The following is a 21556-nucleotide window of genomic DNA, read 5'->3' as shown; positions in this document are numbered from 1 at the left end:
TTGGTGAAAATGACTTTCCCCCTCCCACATGAGCTCTCTTAAAGTCTAAATTTTCATCCTGGGGATATCCTTCAAGTAAGTGTGTCTAAGTGGGTCCAATGTTATTTTACTTACTGTTCTTATCAGTCACACAAACCGAACCTGCCAGGCGGCCACATTACTGAGAGAAGCTGCCTGGTGATAAATCCTTGGGCAGGCAGCGTGTGTTGGGGACACAGCCACTTGGCACCAGTCCTTTTTGCCAGGCAGGCTACAACCCCAGTGTGGCCTGGTTTTCCTGTTTTTCAAAAAAAGCTATATTGAATTTTTTTTTTTTTTTTTTTTGAGACAGAGTCTTGCTCTGTCACCCCACCACCACGCCTGGCTAAGTTTTGTATTTTTAATAGAGATGGGGTTTCACCATGTTGGCCAGGCTAGTCTTGAACTCCTGATCTCAAGCAATCTGCCTGCCTCGGCCTCCCAAAGTGCTGGGATTACAGGCATGAGCCACCGCGCCCAGCCGGCTACATTGATTTTTATGTTAGAGTTTTTCAACATGGTTAAGTAAGATTTTCAAAAATATGGTTTTAAAAATCACACGGGTCAAACAAAACCTGTGGGGAACAGATTTGCTGCATGTCTTATCGTGGGCCTCCTCTGGTCTGTAGATTTAGAACTGATTTCCTTGTTGCACTTTGGACCTGTGGAATACGGTTTTTAGCCGTAGCACTTTCTGAGATCATCCAATGAGCTGGATAAATGTGCTCTGAAAACAGTTTTGACAGCACTTGGTGGTTTTGGGAGTGGTCACTGTTAAGATTGGAGAGGTGGATATAGAGTCTTTAAATTGCTTCTCCAACAAGTTTCACTGCTTTTTTTCAAGTTCCATTTGCAGATTCGGACTCTGTTTTAAGCAGGTGCATTGACTCCTGGATTATAAACTTCTTGAGGGCATGAAATTCTGATTCTGTCTCTTTCTGCCTGAAGTTCCCTTTTCTCCTCTTGTCCATATCTGCAGTGCTTAATTCCAGCAGCAGAATCCAGTACATGCCACTTCCTCCTGCAGGGAGTTTCCCAGCCTCCCCTTTCTGCCTCCCTTACTCTCTGTTGACTCCCATACCTTTTCCCTGCATGTCTGATCCTGGATGTTCCCTAAGTATCTTTTTTTTTTTGGCAGTGTTTCATGAGCACATCTTAGTTCCCCTGCCACCCTGCAAACCTTTGAGGGTAGAATTTTTGTTTCTCTTACGGCACCAAGTTTTGATATCAGCCCTTAGAAATGGTTCTGGCTGGTTGATTAAAAACTACCTGAAATAAGGTGCACCTCTGGAACAAGGTGGAAAGGAGACTTTCCAATGTTTACTCTGTATGCTTTTTCAATTTGATATCATATGAATTTATTACTTATTCACAAGAGAAATTAAGGTGTAAAAATACATACGGATTCCAGGGTCTCACCCCAGCTGTTCTAAACCAGAATCTCTGTAGGAGCAGGGGAGATGGAATCTGTAAAGCTGTACTATCTGAATACCTCTCAGGTGATTTTGATGCCTAGCCAGGTTTAGGAACCACTGTCTCAAAGCACATAATAGGTATTCAGTAAGCATTCGTTCAAAGGAGGAATAAGCACTTGTCCCTTTTTTTTTTTTTTTTGAGATGGAGTCTCGCTCTGTTGCCCAGGCTGGAGTGCAGTGGTGCAATCTTGGCTCACTGCAACCTCTGCCTCCTGGGTTCAAGCAATTCTTCTGCCTCAGCCTCCCAAGTAGCTGGGACTACAGGTACATGCCACCATGCCCAGCTGATTGATTGCTTGTGTTTCTATAGCACTTAGCTGATGCCTTCTGCCTAGCAATTGTTCAATAAATATTTTTAAGAGAATTAAAGTAAATTTTGAATTCAGATGCCATCACCACCTCCAACCACCCCATCCCACTTTCTCTCTCTCTCTTTTTTTTTTTTTTTTTTTTTGAGACGGAGTTTCATTCTTGTTGCCCAGGCTGGAGTGCAATGGTGCAATCTTGGCTTACCACAACCTCTGCCTCCCGGGTTCAAGCAATTCTCCTGTCTCAGCCTCCCAAGTCATTGGGATTACAGGCATGTGCCACCACGCCTGGCTAATTTTGTATTTTTAGTAGAGACGGGTTTTCACCATGTTGATGAGGCTGATCATGAACTCCCGACCTCAGGTGATCAACCCGCCTTGGCCTACCAAAGTGCTAGGATTACAGGCATGAACCACCACGCCTCGCCCACCTCATCCCACTTTCTTAGCTCAAATCTCATTATGACTCTCAGTGGTTCCCTATTCACTTCTATATAAAATTTAACTGCAGGGAGTCCTTTAGGGCCCTTTATGATCTGGTCTGACTCTTCTTTCCCAAGCTGTCTCATTCAACAGATACATGCTGAGGCCTGCCATGTGCCTGACCCCGTATAGACACTGTCGACTGGGCTGCACACACCACTCCTGCCACCACTCAGACTCCCTCATCAGCTCCTGAGAACAGTATCCGCTTTGATCATTTTTAATTTATTTTGCCTATAGTGTTCCTTCTGCTTACAGAATCCTTCCTATACCCCTGTTTTACTTATTTATGGAAGTAATCCAGGGCCTCTGTAAATAATTTTACTTACTCTTCTAACATTTTATACTTATCTCCAGTATAAGGCCTGCCATCATGGATTCCAATGATTAGTTGATAGTTCTCTTTCTTCCCCTAGACTCTGGGCTCCTTAAGATCAGAGACTTGCCTTCCTCCTGTTCATATCTCCAGTATATCTCTAGCACCCAAGTACTGTGTCTGACCATATTAACATATTTGCTGGATAAAGTTGTTAGAAGGTGTGTCAAGAAGGCAAATCAAGGTGATACTTAGTAACTATGATTTTTAAAGGATTTCTGCCACACAAAGGTAGATATCCCCCCCCAAAAAATGTCATGCTTTGATTTTGCAAAGTTATGACAATATTTTAATGACATATATAATGATACTTATTGTATATGTTCTGTTAAGTATGACTACGGTATTATTCTGTGTTAAGAGTAACACGGCCTTTTGCTGACCATCCTAGCTGAACAATCTGAGAGAAGAATCAGAAACCCATAGAAGTGGTTGGGGCTTTGTATATTATAAATCTGAGTCAGGACACCCTAGAGTGTTCATTAGCCCGATGTGAAATGCCGTATTCCCCAAATGGAAGCAGAGCCTAAAGGGAGGTTCAGGATGCTGTGAAGCAGAATGTTTTGGAAGAAGCAGTAGTTTTAAATTGGAAGGACAAAATAGATGATGTCAGCATAGGCCTAAGCCACCTTTCTGAATCATAGAGCATGTGTTTTGTCAGATCTGAAGCTATCTAGTCAGGCTGATAAAGTATTAAAATAATGTGTGGGCTTCTGAGAAGCCAAACATGATAAAAATATATGCGTCAGGGGAGAAGGGAGATCCTTCTGAGCTTCTTTGTCTTGAGAATTAAAACAGAAACATGGTGAATATAGTGTTCTCTTTATCTGAATTGAAGAATTTGTTAATAGAAAGGTACTTTTTTCCTATGACTGGATACTATAAAAGAATTTATCAAATGGATCCTTGTATAAAGGACATTAAATACCATAATAGTCATAGCTTATAATAGCAGCTTTACAAAAAGGTAAAGAGAGGTTCTTTGTGTGGCCATCTGGTCCATCCAACTAAATAAATACCATGAGCTAAATGTTATACTTTAGTGCTTGGAAAACATTGCCACTGAGAGTTAAAATTGTATCATCAAACTGTAAGGCTTTCTGGAGACATCACTTAACAGAATAGCATAGAGAGACTGGATGGAATAGCTGGTTAGTATGTTCTGTAGACCAGAGGGGTTTTTTGTGTATGTGTTTTGTTTGTTTGTTTGTTTTGCTTTACTTTTAACTGCATGTGGTGATCTATTAGTGGGTAGTGAAATTAGTGAGTTGCTGTAAGCGTTCTTTAAAAGAAAAGGCTGGATGCGGTGGCTCACGCCTGTAATCCCAGCACTTTGGGAGGCCGAGGCGGGCAGATCACAAGGTCAAGAGATCGAGACCATCCTGGCCAACGTGGTGAAACCCCGTCTCTACTAAAAATACAAAAATTAGCTGGGCATGGTGGCATGCGCCTGTAGTACCAGTTACTTGGGAGGCCGAGGCAGGAGAATTGCTTGAACTCTGGAGCCGGAGGCTGCAGTGATCTGAGATCATGCTACTGCACTCCAGCCTGGCGACAGAGAGAGACTCCATCTCAAAAAGAAAAATACTAGAGCAGAACAGAATGCATCACACCTAGAAGGGTGAGTGTTAATTTCATTTGTGTCTTAGGTCACTATGTACTGTGACAGAGATAGTAAGAGATAGTAAGGGATAGTGACCTATCTCTTACTGTGGGAAGTACGAAAGCTGCTGCTTTTCACTGCCCCTCACTAAAATATCAGTTAGTAAACTCTAGCACCCCAAGCTCATGGAGTAGGACTTATATAGAGAATATAGCAAATACAGAGAAGAATGGAGATGGGATCCTCAGACCAGAACAAGAGCCACTGTGCCTTGAAGTTGTGCTAATTCAGGAACCTATGACTAGATTCATTCTTGTCCATTCTTGTCAAAGGATTTAGAAATGTCCTTTCCTGGTTTTACATTTTATCTCCTTTGTATTTGCCTTCAGTACATAACAGTTCTTTTTGAAAACCCTAGTCTACTTTGTCTCTACTAAAGGGGAAACTAGAAAAGGAACCTGATGAGTCCCGGCAGGGCCAATAGCGCAGAAAGGCAGGGTGCCCCTGGTGGTCAGACTGGATTACACACCCTGCAAGTCGAGAGAGAGAGAGACCCTTCTGAGCCACAAATCAGGAAGGGCTCCTTCAGTTCTTGCTGCTTCTCTGAGTGGGCAATAGCTTTGCATATAGGTACCACTTAAGGAAAATTCATTTAAAAAAATAGCCTGGGCAACATGGCGAAATCCCGTCTCTACCAACAATACAAAAATTAGCTGGGCATGGTGGCTTGCACCTGTGGTCCCAGCTACTCAGGAAGCTGAGGTGAGAGAATCGCTTGAGTCTAGGAAGTGGAGGTTACAGTGAGCAGAGACTGTGACACTGCACTCCAGCCTGGGCGACAGAGCGAGACTTTGTCTCAAAAAAAAAATCATTTTCCTGCTTCATGGTTATAACTGGATCATCAGAGTCCTCTTTGAAAATAGGCAGGAAGCTTGTGGCAGGACCATGGCATTGCCCAGCTCTAGTAGTTCAAAGCAGCAGCCTTGAGTGATGATGAGACCCTTAATATTTCAGAAAAAATAAAGTAAAATAAAACCTCCTCCCCTCCCAAATTTGGACATGTATATATAGCTCCAACTTTGGAGTAAAGGGGAAGGAGTTCTGGGAGGATTTCCAATGATAACAACTATTAGCAATGGTATGAGAAACAGGCTGGGGCAAGAAAAAGATTTAGCTTCTAATGTTGACTCTTGAGCCTTGGGAGCATCAACAGAGAGATAAAAACCTGAAGTTTTATACAAAAAAAACCAGTTTTTCACAGAAGTGGAAAATAGTCTAGAGATAAAGAAGCCACCTGTGGAAGAGAGTCTGACCATTTCTCTCCTCTTGTTTCAGATGACAGTCATGTCCCTTTCCAGGGACCTCAAGGACGACTTTCACAGTGACACGGTGCTCTCCATCCTAAATGAGCAGCGCATTCGGGGCATTTTATGCGATGTCACTATCATTGTGGAAGATACCAAATTTAAAGCCCACAGCAATGTTCTGGCAGCTTCAAGCCTGTATTTTAAAAATATCTTTTGGAGCCATACAATCTGTATTTCCAGCCACGTCCTGGAGCTGGACGATCTCAAAGCTGAAGTGTTTACCGAAATACTTAATTATATCTACAGTTCCACAGTCGTTGTCAAGAGACAGGAAACAGTCACTGATCTTGCAGCTGCAGGAAAAAAGCTGGGAATATCATTCTTGGAAGACCTTACCGATCGCAACTTCTCAAATTCCCCGGGTCCCTATGTATTCTGTATTACTGAAAAGGGAGTGGTTAAAGAAGAAAAACATGAAAAAAGGCATGAAGAACCAGCCATCACTAATGGGCCAAGGATCACAAATGCATTTTCCATCATCGAAACAGAAAATAGTAATAACATGTTTTCCCCGCTGGACTTGAGGGCAAGTTTCAAAAAGGTCTCTGACTCCATGAGAACAGCTAGCCTTTGCCTGGAGAGGACGGACGTCTGCCACGAGGCAGAGCCTGTCCGCACACTCGCTGAGCACTCATACGCTGTTTCTTCCGTAGCTGAGGCTTACAGAAGTCAGCCTGTACGTGAAAATGATGGCAGTTCACCTGGTAACACAGGGAAAGAAAATTGCGAAACCCTTGCAGCAAAACCGAAAACATGTCGGAAGCCAAAGACATTCTCCATACCACAGGATTCTGATTCAGCCACAGAAAATATACCACCCCCTCCAGTATCCAACTTAGAGGTTAATCAAGAAAGAAGTCCACAGCCAGCTGCCGTTCTCGCTCGTTCAAAATCTCCAAACAACGAAGGAGATGTCCATTTTTCCAGGGAAGATGAAAATCAATCTTCTGATGTTCCCGGGCCGCCAGCAGCAGAGGTTCCACCTCTGGTGTACAATTGTAGCTGCTGTTCCAAAGCCTTTGACAGCAGCACTCTGCTCAGTGCCCACATGCAGCTTCACAAGCCGACCCAGGAGCCTTTAGTGTGCAAGTATTGCAACAAACAGTTCACCACCCTGAACAGGTTGGATCGGCATGAACAGATCTGCATGAGGTCAAGCCACATGCCCATTCCTGGAGGAAACCAACGCTTTTTAGAAAACTATCCTACCATTGGACAAAATGGAGGTTCATTCACAGGTCCAGAACCTTTATTATCTGAAAATAGGATTGGTGAATTTTCCAGTACCGGAAGTACTTTGCCAGACACGGACCACATGGTTAAATTTGTTAATGGGCAAATGCTCTATAGTTGTGTTGTGTGCAAACGTAGTTATGTGACCTTATCTAGCCTCCGAAGACATGCAAATGTTCACTCCTGGAGAAGAACATATCCTTGCCATTACTGCAACAAAGTATTTGCATTGGCTGAGTACAGGACAAGGCATGAAATTTGGCATACGGGAGAAAGACGATATCAGTGCATTTTCTGTCTTGAAACTTTCATGACCTACTATATACTCAAAAATCATCAGAAGTCTTTCCATGCCATCGATCATAGACTTTCCATCAGTAAAAAAACAGCAAATGGAGGCTTGAAGCCTAGTGTCTATCCATATAAACTTTATAGACTACTGCCTATGAAATGCAAAAGAGCCCCTTATAAGAGCTACCGAAATTCTTCCTACGAAAATGCACGAGAAAACAGTCAAATGAATGAGTCTGCACCTGGTACCTATGTTGTTCAGAATCCACACAGCTCTGAATTACCTACGCTGAATTTCCAAGATACTGTAAACACCCTGACCAACAGTCCAGCCATCCCATTGGAAACATCTGCGTGTCAGGATATACCCACTTCTGCCAATGTACAAAATGCAGAGGGCACCAAATGGGGAGAGGAGGCGTTGAAAATTGATCTTGACAATAACTTTTATTCAGCTGAGGTGTCAGTTTCTTCCACTGAAAATGCTGTCAGTTCTGACCTCCGGGCAGGGGATGTACCTGTTTTATCTTTGAGTAATAGCAGTGAGAATGCCGCCTCTGTGATCAGCTACAGTGGCTCTGCACCCTCGGTCATTGTACACAGCAGCCAGTTTTCATCGGTGATCATGCACAGCAATGCCATTGCTGCCATGACCAGCAGCAACCACAGAGCCTTTTCAGACCCAGCTGTCAGTCAGTCCCTGAAAGATGACAGTAAGCCAGATAAAGTGGGTAGGTTTGCAAGCAGACCCAAAAGCATTAAGGAGAAAAAGAAAACTACATCACATACCAGGGGAGATATACCGGAGGAGTCAAAATACGTTGCTGATCCTGGAGGATCATTGAGCAAAACCACAAATATTACTGAAGAAACCAGTAAAATTGAAACCTACATTGCAAAACCTGCTCTGCCGGGAACCTCCACAAATAGTAACGTTGCACCCCTTTGCCAAATAACAGTGAAAATTGGAAACGAAGCCATTGTGAAAAGGCACATCCTAGGATCTAAATTGTTTTATAAAAGAGGGAGAAGACCCAAGTATCAGATGCAGGAGGAGCCTTTGCCACAGGGGAATGACCCGGAACCCAGTGGAGAGAGCCCACTCGGGCTTTGCCAATCCGAGTGCATGGAGATGAGTGAAGTGTTCGATGACGCAAGTGACCAGGATTCCACTGACAAACCGTGGCGTCCTTACTACAACTACAAACCCAAAAAGAAATCCAGACAGTTGAGAAAAATGAGGAAAGTCAACTGGAGGAAGGAGCATGGAAATAGGAGCCCGAGCCATAAATGTAAATACCCAGCAGAACTGGATTGCGCTGTGGGGAAGGCTCCTCAGGATAAACCCTTTGAGGAAGAAGAAACTAAAGAGATGCCCAAGCTGCAGTGTGAACTCTGTGACGGAGACAAAGCAGCGGGGGCTGGAAACCAAGGAAGGCCCCACCGACATCTTACTTCTCGGCCATACACCTGTGAGCTCTGCGCCAAGCAGTTCCAGAGCCCTTCCACACTCAAAATGCACATGAGATGTCACACCGGGGAGAAGCCATACCAGTGCAAGACCTGCGGACGGTGCTTTTCGGTGCAAGGAAACTTACAGAAACATGAACGCATCCACCTGGGCTTGAAGGAGTTTGTCTGTCAGTATTGCAACAAGGCGTTCACCTTGAATGAGACCCTCAAAATCCATGAAAGAATCCATACTGGAGAAAAGCGTTACCACTGTCAGTTCTGCTTTCAGAGATTTTTGTATCTCTCCACCAAAAGGAATCATGAGCAGAGGCATATTCGGGAGCATAATGGGAAGGGCTATGCCTGCTTCCAGTGCCCCAAAATTTGCAAAACAGCTGCTGCCCTTGGAATGCACCAAAAGAAACACTTATTCAAAAGCCCAAGTCAGCAGGAGAAAATAGGTGACATGTGCCATGAAAACTCAAATCCCTTGGAGAATCAACATTTCATTGATTCAGAAGACAATGACCAAAAGGATAACATACAAACCGGTGTGGAAAATGTTGTCCTTTGAGTGGCAAGAGTTAGAAAAATCTTCAAAAATATAGTTGGTGGTTTGTTTTTTTTTTTTAGTTATGATTTAAGTTTAGTTTAATTTTATTCACATAACAGTCATGAAGGAGTGAAATTTAAAAACAAAACAAAAAAACACTCATTTGTGAAAATTCCAGAAAAAGGATCCTAATACCTACTTTGGGTTTTAGCATTAACTTTATGCAAAGTGCACAAAAACAAAATAGCTGACTCCTCCAATATCCCAAGTTTCTTGTGAAAGTTAATGAAGTTCTTAGCTGTGGTATTTCTACCAGTGAAAAAAGGAGTTTAATTTTAGCCTAGTTTGAAACTTTCTAATAATTGCTAATAGGAACTGGCTGCTGAACTGTCTTTAGTCACTGGAGAAAATGAAGATGGCATCTTCGTAAATATGTTACGTGGTAATGAGCTGTGTGACGGTCTTTATTCCCATCTGGCTTCTGCACTATTAAAATTTGTTTAAATTAATGGATACACATGAAATACTTAAACAATATAACTGAAATTATGTGCATAATGAGTAACCTAAAGTAGGACATTCATACATTATGTAGAACTACTTTTCTGCAACACAAACCTTGTAAAATACATATATAAATCACTATAACTTTTAACTGTCCATATCCCCTGTAGAGAATTATGAGGAGCAATAGATCTGCAAATAATGAGGACTGATGTAAAAATCAGTAGAAAGCATTTTGAATATGATTTAAGAGCATGTGAATGCTTTTAGATGGAATGCTGTTCCCTTGAAGTTATGGCTGAGCTGTTCTTAGAACTGGTCTACTCAATTCACAGAAAACATAGGTCATGCCTTATCTATGGGGGAACACCCTCCCAGAATTTACCTGTGATTACCTGTGCTGCATATTACTTTGCAATGGCCTCACCTCAGAGAATGAAAGAGGGTCACATTCTGAAACCCTCTGCAGTCTTCCAACCACCACAAGGCCATGGATGTGGGGGGGTCTATTCCAGACAGACTTAAGGGTTCAAGTGGAAGCTGCCATCTCCCATTCCACTGAAGGACTGTCCAAGAGATTTAGTGCAAGGTACACTGCAGTAGTGAATTCCCAGGCACTTGAAAGTGACTGCCGAATCTCTAGTAATTGTAATTACTAGCCTTCTTGGAGATTATGCAGCCCACGAGTACAGACTAGTATAAAGCAAAAGGGTAAAGGAACCCCCACCCTCCACCCCACCCATTAATGACGAGTGGGCAAGAAGTGATGGCCTTCCTTGCCTAAAACAGTAGCTTTGTTTTTAGGGGATGGAAAGGTAGAATGTGGAGTGACATGGTTCTATCATTTACTTATGAGACTCAGAAATATATCTACAAAGCCAGATGCTCTGTCATCATGTTTGCAGACATCTACACCCCTTGCTAAAAACCCACTGAAGTTTTTTTAATGTTCTTTTACACTGACCCACACCATCAACATTACCCTCAAATCTAATTGCCCTACATCATATTCTATCATGTGGACCAGGTTCCTGGAAAGCTGGAATGCATGATTCTTTTTTAAACTGCCAGAATAGGAGGGAGAGAGAAAACATTTCTACCCTTTGATCACCGGTGTGAACAGAATCCGGAATGCAGTTTCAGCCTGACCTGCAGTCATTCGTGTTCATTGGATTTGACGGATGGAAACCCAAGGTTATCGAAGATTGGAAGGTTATCATTGTGAAGAAGTAGCTTAAAGGACTCCGGTTTCTCTCTACAAGTGTGATGTCTCCATGAAGAAGACTTACTATGGATTTGGGTGGGTAAGAAAGCATTTAAACACCCAGGAAAGGACATGATTAAAGTTGACCTTTTAATACTGTAGTACCTTGCTGTTAAGTAACCCCACTATTGTATCTGCATTTATCTTTTGTTCATCTACTTTCACTTACATACAGTATTATATAAGTAGAGAAAAATGGGAAAATGCAAGCAAATTCAACTTTATTTTATACATTGTATATATGTATACCCTACACTATTCATTTGGGTTTTGTTAGTCACAAAGGGCTTATGAAAATCATTTTTGAATTGATAATTAGAATATTGAATAAGCAATCCTGTGATCCACTAATTTGTTTTATCAGTTAATAATATGAATCAAAGATAATTAGTGTGTACTCTAGTCATTTTGATTTCAGTTAACCCCAAATATAAAATTACCTGTAGCGATGTCTCTCTCCCAGCCCTTACATGTGGATATTTTTTAAGTGGGACTTGTATGCTGATAATTCTAGACCAAAGTAAATATGGCAGAATATTTATACATGAAAAAATAATTTTGCAAATATTTTCTATAATTGTATTCATTTAAAATGTTGATAGCTTGTGTTAGTTTCAGGGAGGGGTGTATATTTTGATAAAAAATACTTGACTTTGTAATTCTGTATATTCTATACAATTTATAGCAGAGCCGTTTTAAGACAACCTTGTCACTTTTTTTGTTAATTGTGAAGATTTTATTGAGTGATGTTTAAGTATGCATTGAGTACATGACCAACTAGAATTAAAGTAAGTGTAAACAGTGAACATACTGTATGCTGTACAAGATATAATGTAACTTGCTGTTTTAGCATCTGTATTTTGGTTAGAAGATATTATTAAATGCAGATGTTAAGGATTGGAAAAGTCTAATTTTATTTTTAGAAATAATGGATATAAATTTGGTTTTGCTTGATTAAAATAGCTTATTCCTACATTAAGTCTCTTTTTAAATGTTTTAATGTTATTTCTTTCGTGCAGCTATTTCATCTGAGTCACAGCTTTGTTTCCACGTATTATTCATTCAGTATATTTCTGTTTCCTTACTTGTTTACATTCCGTGGTACCTACTTACATGCTTAGGAGTCAAATGGATTATGACATTAGGAAAAAAGCAGAATAAAAGAGATTGAAGTCTTCTGATGATTGAGTGTTTTGGATAGGCCTGATCTTATAATGATAAATCAGAGAATGAAATGCTCTCCAGGAAGCATTCTGCTCCACTCATCCGCGGGAAACAAATTACATTTATTGAGTACCAGGCACTAGGCAACGTCTTTACATAGGCTAGTTCATTAACACACACACACCAGAATTCGACCTCATTATCCTCATTTTATAGTGACTTTGAGAAGGTCTCACAACCAGACAAAGCCAGAATGCTAACCTAGGTCTGCCTGACTCCAAAGCCCATGTTTTTGTTCCTTCTCAACACTGTAGAGAAAAGTGATTTATAGAAACTGAACAGAGTATGAGGAAAGGAGACATGATAAAGCAATGCAGCTTTAGGATGGCAGTTAGTGACTGCCCTGGAACGGGATTAAAGGAGGCTGTGTCGGGTTCAGCTTCCCCTGAATTGGGCTTCCCTTATATCTCAGGAGATTGCCCTAAAAAATCAGTAAAATTTGTGCACTTTTTTAAGGATATGGAGTAAAATTGTAATGGCATTATAAGCTAGTAATTTTCACACAAAGAAAAAAATATGTTCCGTCGTCATAGACTCTACTCCTAAACTTAGCTAACTATCTTGCAAATGCCTGCAGTTTGTCCCAGTGGGCCATGTGAGACGGGATGTCGGTGGCTCAGGCAGCACAGTCCATCACCAACACAGAGAAAATTACTGCCAGGCCTACCAATGGCTGGCCAGTAGCATCAATTTTGTATTGGAAGGGCAATCCAAACCAGATTCACCAAAAATTTAATAACTGTTACCTGCTAAAACTAATTTCATTATCTAAAAGAAAACATTTAATATTGAAAGAATTTGTAACAATTGAGAAAGTAAAAGCATAAAACAAAAAATGTTAGTACATTCTTTTCCATTACTTTGGATATTTTCATTCCTACTGCTCTTCGTCTTTTCTCGTCACCTACTGATTGATTTGGTTCCACTCCCATCTGTCTCTATGAGTTTCTTTTTACAGAAGCAACAGCTCTTCCACTTAGGTTTCCTCCATATCTGAGAACTCATCCCCAACCCCTTTCCCCTCCCCAAATCCTGACCAGCTATTGATTTCTCTTCTGGAGAGAGAAGCCCCCTTTGCTCCCTCCCTAGTTTGTACCTCCTAACCCAATTCTTCAAGCAAGATGGTCAGTGAGCAAGAAAGTTGGCTGGGTGTGAAATTTAGAACTATTCACTCTAAATTTAGACAACGAATGGACGAACTAGTTAGAAATGTTATATTTTTATTTCATTAGTAACATCTAAAACATTCTATTTAGAATGTTTTTCTGGAAAATCAAACACTTTTTTGCAATAATTTTAAAATATATGACTTGTATGTAATTATAGGCAAAAGTATTTTATTCCAGTTAGAGAAACTGGTAAACAGACATTTTAAAGATGTAATAATACAGCCAGGCGTGGTGGCTCACAACTGTAATCCCAGCACTTTGGGAGGCCGAGGCGGGAGCTGGAGAATGGGCTGGCCAACATGGTGAAACCCCGTCTCTACTAAAAATACAGAACATCAGCTGGGCATAGTGGCAGGTGCCTATAATCTGGCATGCGCAACAGAGCAAGACTCTCAAAAAAAAATAATAATGCTAACATGTAAAGTTATGTAATTTATGTAAAATTGTAATTCATTTATTCAAAATATACTTAATTTTTACTGCTGAACTAGGACTACAGAGATGTGAGGTAGCTTCTGCCTTTGAGGAACTTAAGTCTGGTGAAGGAGATTGATGAGACAATAGATGATTATAAAACAAAACTCTGAGCTCTTAAGAGGCCTAGAACCAAAGCAGAGAGAAGTGATACTGAGCAGAGACTGGTGGAGCTGAGCTTCACCAGAGGGGTCAGGTCCGGAGAGGAGCGACTAAAACAAAGGAGCCACGGAGGAATGTAGGTTGTTCCAAAAGCCTGGGGTTTGGGATGATGAACGTGGAGAGGCACGTGGGACACATCGTCAGGGCCTTGGGTTTGCCAGAGTTGAACCTCTATCCTGAAATCATAAGGCAGTGGGCAAGCAAAGGAGGGGCTGGGTAGTAGGAGGTGAACTCCGAGAGAGGTAACACAATATCCAAGCAAGAGGGGAAGCCTTTGTAGGACTTCAGCAGAGAGTGGAAGTATCTGATGTGCTTACAAGGATCACTCTTACTGCAATGTAGTGAATAGACCACAGGCGGAGGCAAGGGTGGAGGCAGGGAGATGAGATAGGAGGCTGTGGCAGTACAGGTGGGAGATGACAGTGGCTTGGAAGAGGGTGGGAGTAGTGGAGATAGTAAGAAATGGGTCACTTTCTGGAGATAGATTTTTAAATTTTTTAATATGGAAATGTTAAAGCCTATGCAGAGGTAGAATAGTTTGGTAAAACCCAGTGTATCCATCATTCAACAATCAACAATTCATAGCCAATGTTGTTTCATCAATACCCTTATCTACTTTCCTTCTCCACTGTATTATTTTGATGCAGATCCTAGACATCATACCATTTCATCTGTAAATATGTCAGTACGCATCTCTGAAAAGGTAAACAACATTTTTAATATAACCATATCATTACCATTCCTTAAAAATTAACATTTCCTTAATATCATCAAGTTCCATTTGTTAAAATTTCTGGTTGTCTCATCATTATAATTTTTTTTACAACTGGAAACAGAATCCAGCTAAAATCCCATACTACAATTAGTTGATATACCTGTCTTTTAAGCTATAGATTTTCTATTTTTTCCCTTTGCAATTTCATTCCAAAGAAATTGTGTGATCATAGTCTAGGAAGAAACAAGACAACTTCCTAGGTGGGGAGTTCTTCCGTTAGGAGGTACACTCTGTGTGGCTGAGATATTGGATGTATTTTGAAGACAGATATGATAGATTTGCTAATGGTATAGATTTTTCAACCAGGGGTTGAAAAACAGAGGAATCAAAAATGACACCAAGGTTTGGGCCTGAGCAATTAGAAGGATGGTATTGCCAACAAACTAGATACCTGGGTTGGAAGTTCAGAAGAGGAGACTGACTTGAGATACGGATTTGAAAGTTGTATTTCATTCATTCAAAATATATTTGAGGTGGGAGTACAGTACAAGAATGGAGAAAACAAATAGTCCCTGGAGCCTGTGGCATAGAGGGGAACACGAAAGGCTAAAAAGCTGATTAATTACAACCATAGTAAATGCTATGAAGAAGAGCTGCATGGTGGTCTGAGGACATCTAATGGGGCAACGTAACCTAGTTGGGAGGTTCAAGGGAGGCTGTGTTTGAGGAAGTAACTTTTTTTTTTTCAGACCTAGACCTGAGGAAGTAACTTTTGAGCTGAGGCCTAAGAGATAAATAATAGTTGAAAGGAGAGAGAGTTTCTAGGTTGGGGGCTAACAGATATCAAGGGCAGCCTGTGGAGGGAACACAGTTCTTTGGAGGCCAGTGGTGTCCAGAGTACATGAGAAATTGATTTAAAATCAGACTAGAAAACAGGAGCCATACCATGCAGAGCCTTCAAGGTCATGCTAAGAATTTGGATCTTATACTAAGAGCATCAGAAAGCCACTGAATTATTTAAAGCAGGTTGGGACAAGAAGAGGTATATTTAATCAGTTTTGTATTACAAAAAAGTCACTGTGGCTGAAATATAGACAATGGCTTGGAAGACAGTAGTGGCCAGAAGTAAAGCAGTTAGGAAGCTACTGCAGTTGTCCAGGCTGGAGATTACAGTGGCTTGGATTTGTTAACTGGGAAAACTTTAAAGAAGTTAAATTTAACAGAGTTTAATTGAGCAAACAACCATTTGTGAAATGGGGACCCCTAAGAACCAGAATAGGTTTTAAGAACTCCAGCCTACAACATAGTCAGGCAGCATTTATAAGAAGAAAATGGAAGAAGTAAGGTACAGGCTACAGCTCAGTGTTTTGCCTTATGTGAATCAGTCAGCTGCCTGAGATTGACTGAAGCTCAGCTGCTGAACTGAGACTCAGCTGTTAGTTTAGGTTTTTAGTTAGTTTACATACTAAGTAAGGTTGCAGTTCATTTCAGACTTGAGTATGAAGGCATCCTTAGGCCAAATTTGGTTTAGTTTAACTGATGATGTGATTGCAGTGAAGATGGAGAGAAAGGGGAGGATTTGGGAGATACTTAAGAGACAGAATCAGCAGGACTTGATGTTTGATGGTATATGGGAACTGAGGGCTAGGGATGGATCAAGGATAGTCTTTGGGTTTTAGATTTGTTGAAGCTAGGAGTGCAAGATGTCCCCCCCATGAAGCTTGTATAGAGAAGGAAGAATCTAGAAAACACCAGTACAAATGGCCCCTGACTTCTGAGGTTTCCACTTATAATTTTTTGACTTCATGATTATGCAAAAGCAATACACGTTCAGTAGAAACCATATTTTGAGTACCCATACAAACATTCCATTTTTTACTCAGTACAGTATTCAATAAATTTCATGAGCTATTCTACACTTTATCATAAAATAGGCATTGCATTGAATGAGTTTGCCCAACTGCAGGCTAAAGTAAGCATTTGACCCACATTTAAGGTAGACTAGGCTAAGCTATTTGGTAGATTTTTTTTTTTTTTTTTTTTTTTTTTTTTAGCTAGATTCTCACTCTATTGCCCAGGCTGGAGTGCAATAATGCGATCTTGGCTCACTGCAACCTTCACCTCCCAGATTCAAACGATTCTCCTGCCTCAGCCTCCCGAGTAGCCGGGATTATAGGCACATGCTACCATGCCCGGGTAATTTTTGTATTTTTAGTAGAGATGGGTTTCACCATGTTGGCCAAGCTGGTCATGAACCCCTGACCTTGGGTGATCCGCCCGCCTCAGCCTCCCAAAGTGCTGGGATTTCAGGCGTGAGCCACCACGCCCGGCCTATGCTGTTATATTTTCTACTTACAGTGGATTGATTGGGATGTAACTTCATCATAAGTCAGGGAGCATCTGTATGTGAAAGATGAGTCAAATAATAGTCCATATAACAAACTAAGGCAGGGAAGAGGCCAGAGAAGTGGCCTCAGACCTCAATGTCTGATGGAATGACACAAATGAAGGGTTCAGAAACAAGGTGTCTCAATAAGGTTAGAGTCTATGATCTTTGAAGCTCTGCACAACTACTGTCTGCTTCCTCCCTCGCAGCAGTCCTGTTGTGGTGGCGTAATGACTGTCTTCATTTGGAAGCTGCGGACACTGAGGCACACGGGGGTTAAGGGGTTTGCCCAAGCCAGACAGGACCAACTCTGAACCTTTTGGTCTCCAAGACACTGTTTTCATCCCCACCTACTGATTCCACATTGACTAAGGTATTTTTTGGAAGAACCTAGAGCTAAAACAATAAAAAATACAGTCGTTTCCTGAAAATGAGTGTTTATTAGCCTGAGACTCTAATACTTTCAGAGACCTAGGTCATTCCTTTTTTTATTCAATATATTCTATATGGCAATTAGTACTGCCAGCCGCTGTTCTAAGCATCTAATGAAGATTAATTTAATCCTCATATCACCCCATGAGGGAAACATTATTATCATTGCCATTAATGTTTAGTGTGGTTATCTTTTTGCTGCACAATGTCACAAAACAGTGGCTTAAAACAACCATTTATTATTATTTCACATGGTTCTGTGGTTTGACTGGGATCAGCTGGGCAGAGCCTCTCATGCAGTTACAGTTAGATGGTGATGAGGCTGGAGTCATCTAAAGGCATAACCAGGCAGGCATTAAAGCAGCCACAGTCCACCCAGTTTCAAGGGGGTGAAGGAGTATACTCTAGTCCTCAGTGGGGGAGTCACAGACACTTATAGGGAGGGAAGGAATTGATGGCAGCCATCTTCAGAGGTAAGCTACAATGACGGGTCATTCCCAGTGAGAAAACCAAGCACAGAGAAGTTAAATTACTTATCCAAGGCCATACAGCTGGTGTGTGGATAAACAGAGTTAATTCCAGGCAGTTGAGTTCCAGAGCCTGCTCGAGAGGCAAAAGGGATTGGAGCCCAATAGCACAGCCCAGACTCACAGCAGAGTCAGGGTGTGACGAGCACAGCATTTTTCATAGCAGAGCTGGAGAGTCCTGGAGTCATCTATCAGGGATTGGTGAAAAGGAAGAAATTCTAAAAATACCAGGAAACGTCAAGGACTGTCTAAACACGGCTGTTATTATGTTGGGGGTGAAAATATGGTCTCATGTGACCCAAGGCAAGTGGAAGCCTTCAAACTTTCATTTATCTTTCCAATCAGGAAAGAATGAAAATATAAGAGTGTTGGTGGGCGGGTGTGGGTGGGGCATGTGTGTGTTATTTTTCCTTATAAATAATTAAAATCTGGAACCTTTAGTCAGATACTCAAAGAGGTCATATATGGGAGAAACTAAGGCTTGGATCAGGGAGTTAAAATCTGCATTGCAGACCAGCTTCAGAAGGGATCTTCAAGCTTCTTCGGCATCGTCTGCTAAACGTCTGGGTCATCGATGACCTTATGCACATTTGCTCCCTCTAATGGAAGGACAAGGAAATGACATATCTACTTCAAAAAGGTTAGTCACATCACAGGAGTAGTGGGTATAGCCAGAAGTAAGCCCACTCACCTCTGGAGTGGTTGGTTTCTCTCTGGAACTCTCGCAACCTGAACAGTGGATAACTTAGGCCCTTTTCAATGTCTAGCTTCTCAGAACTTCTGGGCCAGAAAGGCAAGTTCCACACATTGATTTGGACCTGCTCGACATTTGCGTGAGTGTGGTGAGTGGAAGAGCATCAGGCCATGTCCCAGGTCTTTCCAAATCAGACTCCATTATTTCTGACATTCCTCTTCCTAAAGACGAGAGGTAGAAATTCAGGGCCACCGTTTTCATCGTCTCTCATCACGATAGGAATCAGCCTCCTCTGCGGCTGCTCCTGCTGAACACGACGACATTCCAGCCACGGGGAACTGCTCAGGACTCAGTATCATTCTCAGACCTAGGCAGGAGGGTTCTGTGCTGGCCCTCCTCCAGAGGTGCCCAGCCGCACAGGGCAAAGAGTCTGCAGGGCCAACAGGGATGTGCCCACCCAGTGTCCACGCCATCGCCAGAGACCGCACTCTGGTACCCAGAACCTGAGAATTCCCTGCAGACTTTCAAGGCCTGCTCTGGCCGCTTCCTTGCCAGTGCCACACCCCTGGGACAGCCAAAGGGCAGCTGTTTGCAGGGGTTGTGGACCTAGTCTGTGATGGAGTTTCAGGGTCCACATGTGTGCCTGAGGCCCCTAGCAGCCTGCGGAGGGGGCAGGGTGAGGGGAGGAGGGGATGGGAGAAGATCTGACCCACCTCTTCCCCTGCTGTCTCATTCCAGCAGGAAATGCCAGAAACTAGGAATTCTGCACTCCAACACGGTCTTCCAGATTGCTGTGAAGGTATATTTGTCAAGGGAGGAGAATAGAATGTATTTAATTAAGAACTTGCTAGCCTGGTTTATAACTTTTAAATATTTAGACACATGATATACATGCCTCCATCTGCACACTTGCTCCCCGCCTTGCGAGTGTTGAGGGGGCGGCTGTCACCACTCTCCGAAATGCCTGGCTTCTCATCGCGCTGTCTGTGTGTACAAGCTCCTGACCATGCTGACATGTTCATTCCCATCCCTACCCCAGCCCCATGCACAGATATGATCATTTCTCAGTACCTAATTCAAAGGTCCCATCAAAAGCCTCTTCCTTGCAATGTTGTACGAGACAGCCTCAGACCTCTGCTTGCCTTGACCTCAAGCCCCACCATAGCTCTCTGGGTTCAGCCATTTTCAATTCTGCCTCTGCCGTCAGCCAGCGAGCTCCTCCGGGATGTTTCCAGCATCAGCATGCTGCCGTCAAACGCAAGTCATCTATGAAGTGTGCCGATTCGCCACCCCAGATGACCAACTGTCTTGGTGCGCCTCGCACTGAAGACTCTCCAAGATGCAAAACATTCAGTGCTAAAACTGAGACAGTCCCAGGCAAATGAGGACGATGGGTCACCCTAACGGGGAAGAGCCTCTTCAGAAAGGGAGGGAGCATCAGCAGTCATGGTAGAAGTAGAACTCATTGGCCAATTTCAGTTTCAAACAACTAATAGGACGTTGTCTTTCCTGAGCGGTGAGGAAACACCTAGGCCACACAGAAATCTGGCCAGGCTGCGCAAGTCTGGCCTGAGAAAATGGAAGGAAGAGCCTTGGGCCCCAATCTCCAGAGCCGTACTAAAATCCTTCAGTGATTTCCCAGACACTCCTACTTCTCTCATGTCCTGAAAAACTTCCTTGGAAACCGAGCTCACCATATCGCTTCCAGCTGCCCACACAAGCATTTGCCTCTCAGAATTTTTGATAGCGTCCACCCTAAAAAACAGTGAGTACAAGTCTTCCACTACACCCTGCCCAGTGTGGAGGAAAGCTATGGGTTTTCCTGCTGAGTCCTTTTCTGCATTTATGGGTGAAGGCACCTGAATTTCCTTTAGAAGCAACCCCTCACCCTCTTATTCATCAGCCCCACCTTCAGACCATATCTGAAATCAGGATCAGGTGATCAGTGGCCACCTGATGGGACTGGGAGGGAGGCATATAAGCTGGTTTCTAGCACGTGTTTTTTTACATCTCAACACAAGAATGAGGAAACTAAGTCAGGACCTTCTCTACTGCCAGAGATAGAAACCCAGTTGTTCATTATATGGGGAGGATGTAGCTGACTTGAAGCAAAGCTGAATTCAAGGGCTCTAGCAAAATGAGATCTCTCTCAACCCTCACTCTCTGTCCCTTTTCTCTCTTACTTTCCTCTGCATTAGCTTCAGTCTCAGACTAGTTCTCTCCAGTTGCAAGACAGAGATATCCAGGCTGAGGGGAATCGAGTTCTCCAAAACGAGTGAAAGCGAACTCTTAAAATAAAAAAAAAAAGTCTTGAAAGAGAGCAGAGATATTTCTAATAATAACCTCTCAAGAGCAGAGTCTGAATCCACATCTGGGACATCTAACATCAGAGTTGACACTCAGAAACTCTACTAACATAGGGTACGTGCCTCCTTTCAGGACACATTAAAGAAAAATTTATCAAAATGACCAGAAAACACTCTGCATCCAGCTAAGACTAACTGAGCCAGGCACATACTTTCATCTTTATTCAGAAGAACCTGGAAAGAAGGTCTTGTTTTCACCATTTAATCAATGCAGCAAGTGAAGGCCCAAGTCCAAGGACTCCACTGCTCTGAGTGATGATAATCCACACAGGAATGATAGCCCCACTTTACTGACTGGCAGTTCCTCAACCTCAGACATCAACCTACTGGTACTCAGACTATACCCTCCACGTTTCCCTTCTGCCCTCACTTTGTGTGGTTCCTGGAACACCAGACTTCACTTCTTCCTGCCTTTACCTGGCCACCCAATGGCTTTTATGCATGAAAGCAAACATGTTAGAATAGGTGACCCAACCATTG

General features: G+C 42.4%; 1 protein-coding gene and 1 long non-coding RNA gene across 18 annotated transcripts in view; one reads left to right on the top strand and one right to left on the bottom strand.

Annotated features, from left to right (window-relative positions):
• The window catches only part of ZBTB38 (zinc finger and BTB domain containing 38), a 157750-nt gene that overhangs the window by 113498 nt on the left and 22696 nt on the right, over positions 1–21556 (top strand). For 14 of the 17 annotated variants that reach the window (XM_033212464.1, XM_033212471.1, XM_033212472.1 and 11 more), the window contains one exon: positions 5599–12103. The exons of 1 other annotated variant lie outside the window; for it this stretch is intronic. In XM_033212464.1, the coding sequence (XP_033068355.1) occupies positions 5599–9180 (3582 nt within the window). In that variant the 3' untranslated portion in view covers positions 9181–12103. Of the gene's footprint in view, positions 1–5598; positions 12104–21556 lie in introns of those variants that run through there. 2 more of the 17 variants (XM_033212466.1, XM_033212470.1) reach the window with 1 other exon arrangement.
• Positions 1633–19456, bottom strand: LOC117084104. Its single transcript, XR_004437321.1, has 3 exons — positions 17327–19456; positions 16808–16934; positions 1633–1721 (listed from the first exon to the last, which is right to left on the bottom strand). It is a non-coding gene; the product is annotated as an uncharacterized LOC117084104 (long non-coding RNA).

This window comes from Trachypithecus francoisi, unplaced genomic scaffold, assembly GCF_009764315.1.
Source record: "Trachypithecus francoisi isolate TF-2019V2 unplaced genomic scaffold, Tfra_2.0 Lachesis_group0, whole genome shotgun sequence".
Taxonomy (NCBI): domain Eukaryota; kingdom Metazoa; phylum Chordata; class Mammalia; order Primates; family Cercopithecidae; genus Trachypithecus; species Trachypithecus francoisi.
Note: the sequence above shows the minus strand (reverse complement) of the source record. Positions and strands in the feature narration are given on the sequence as shown.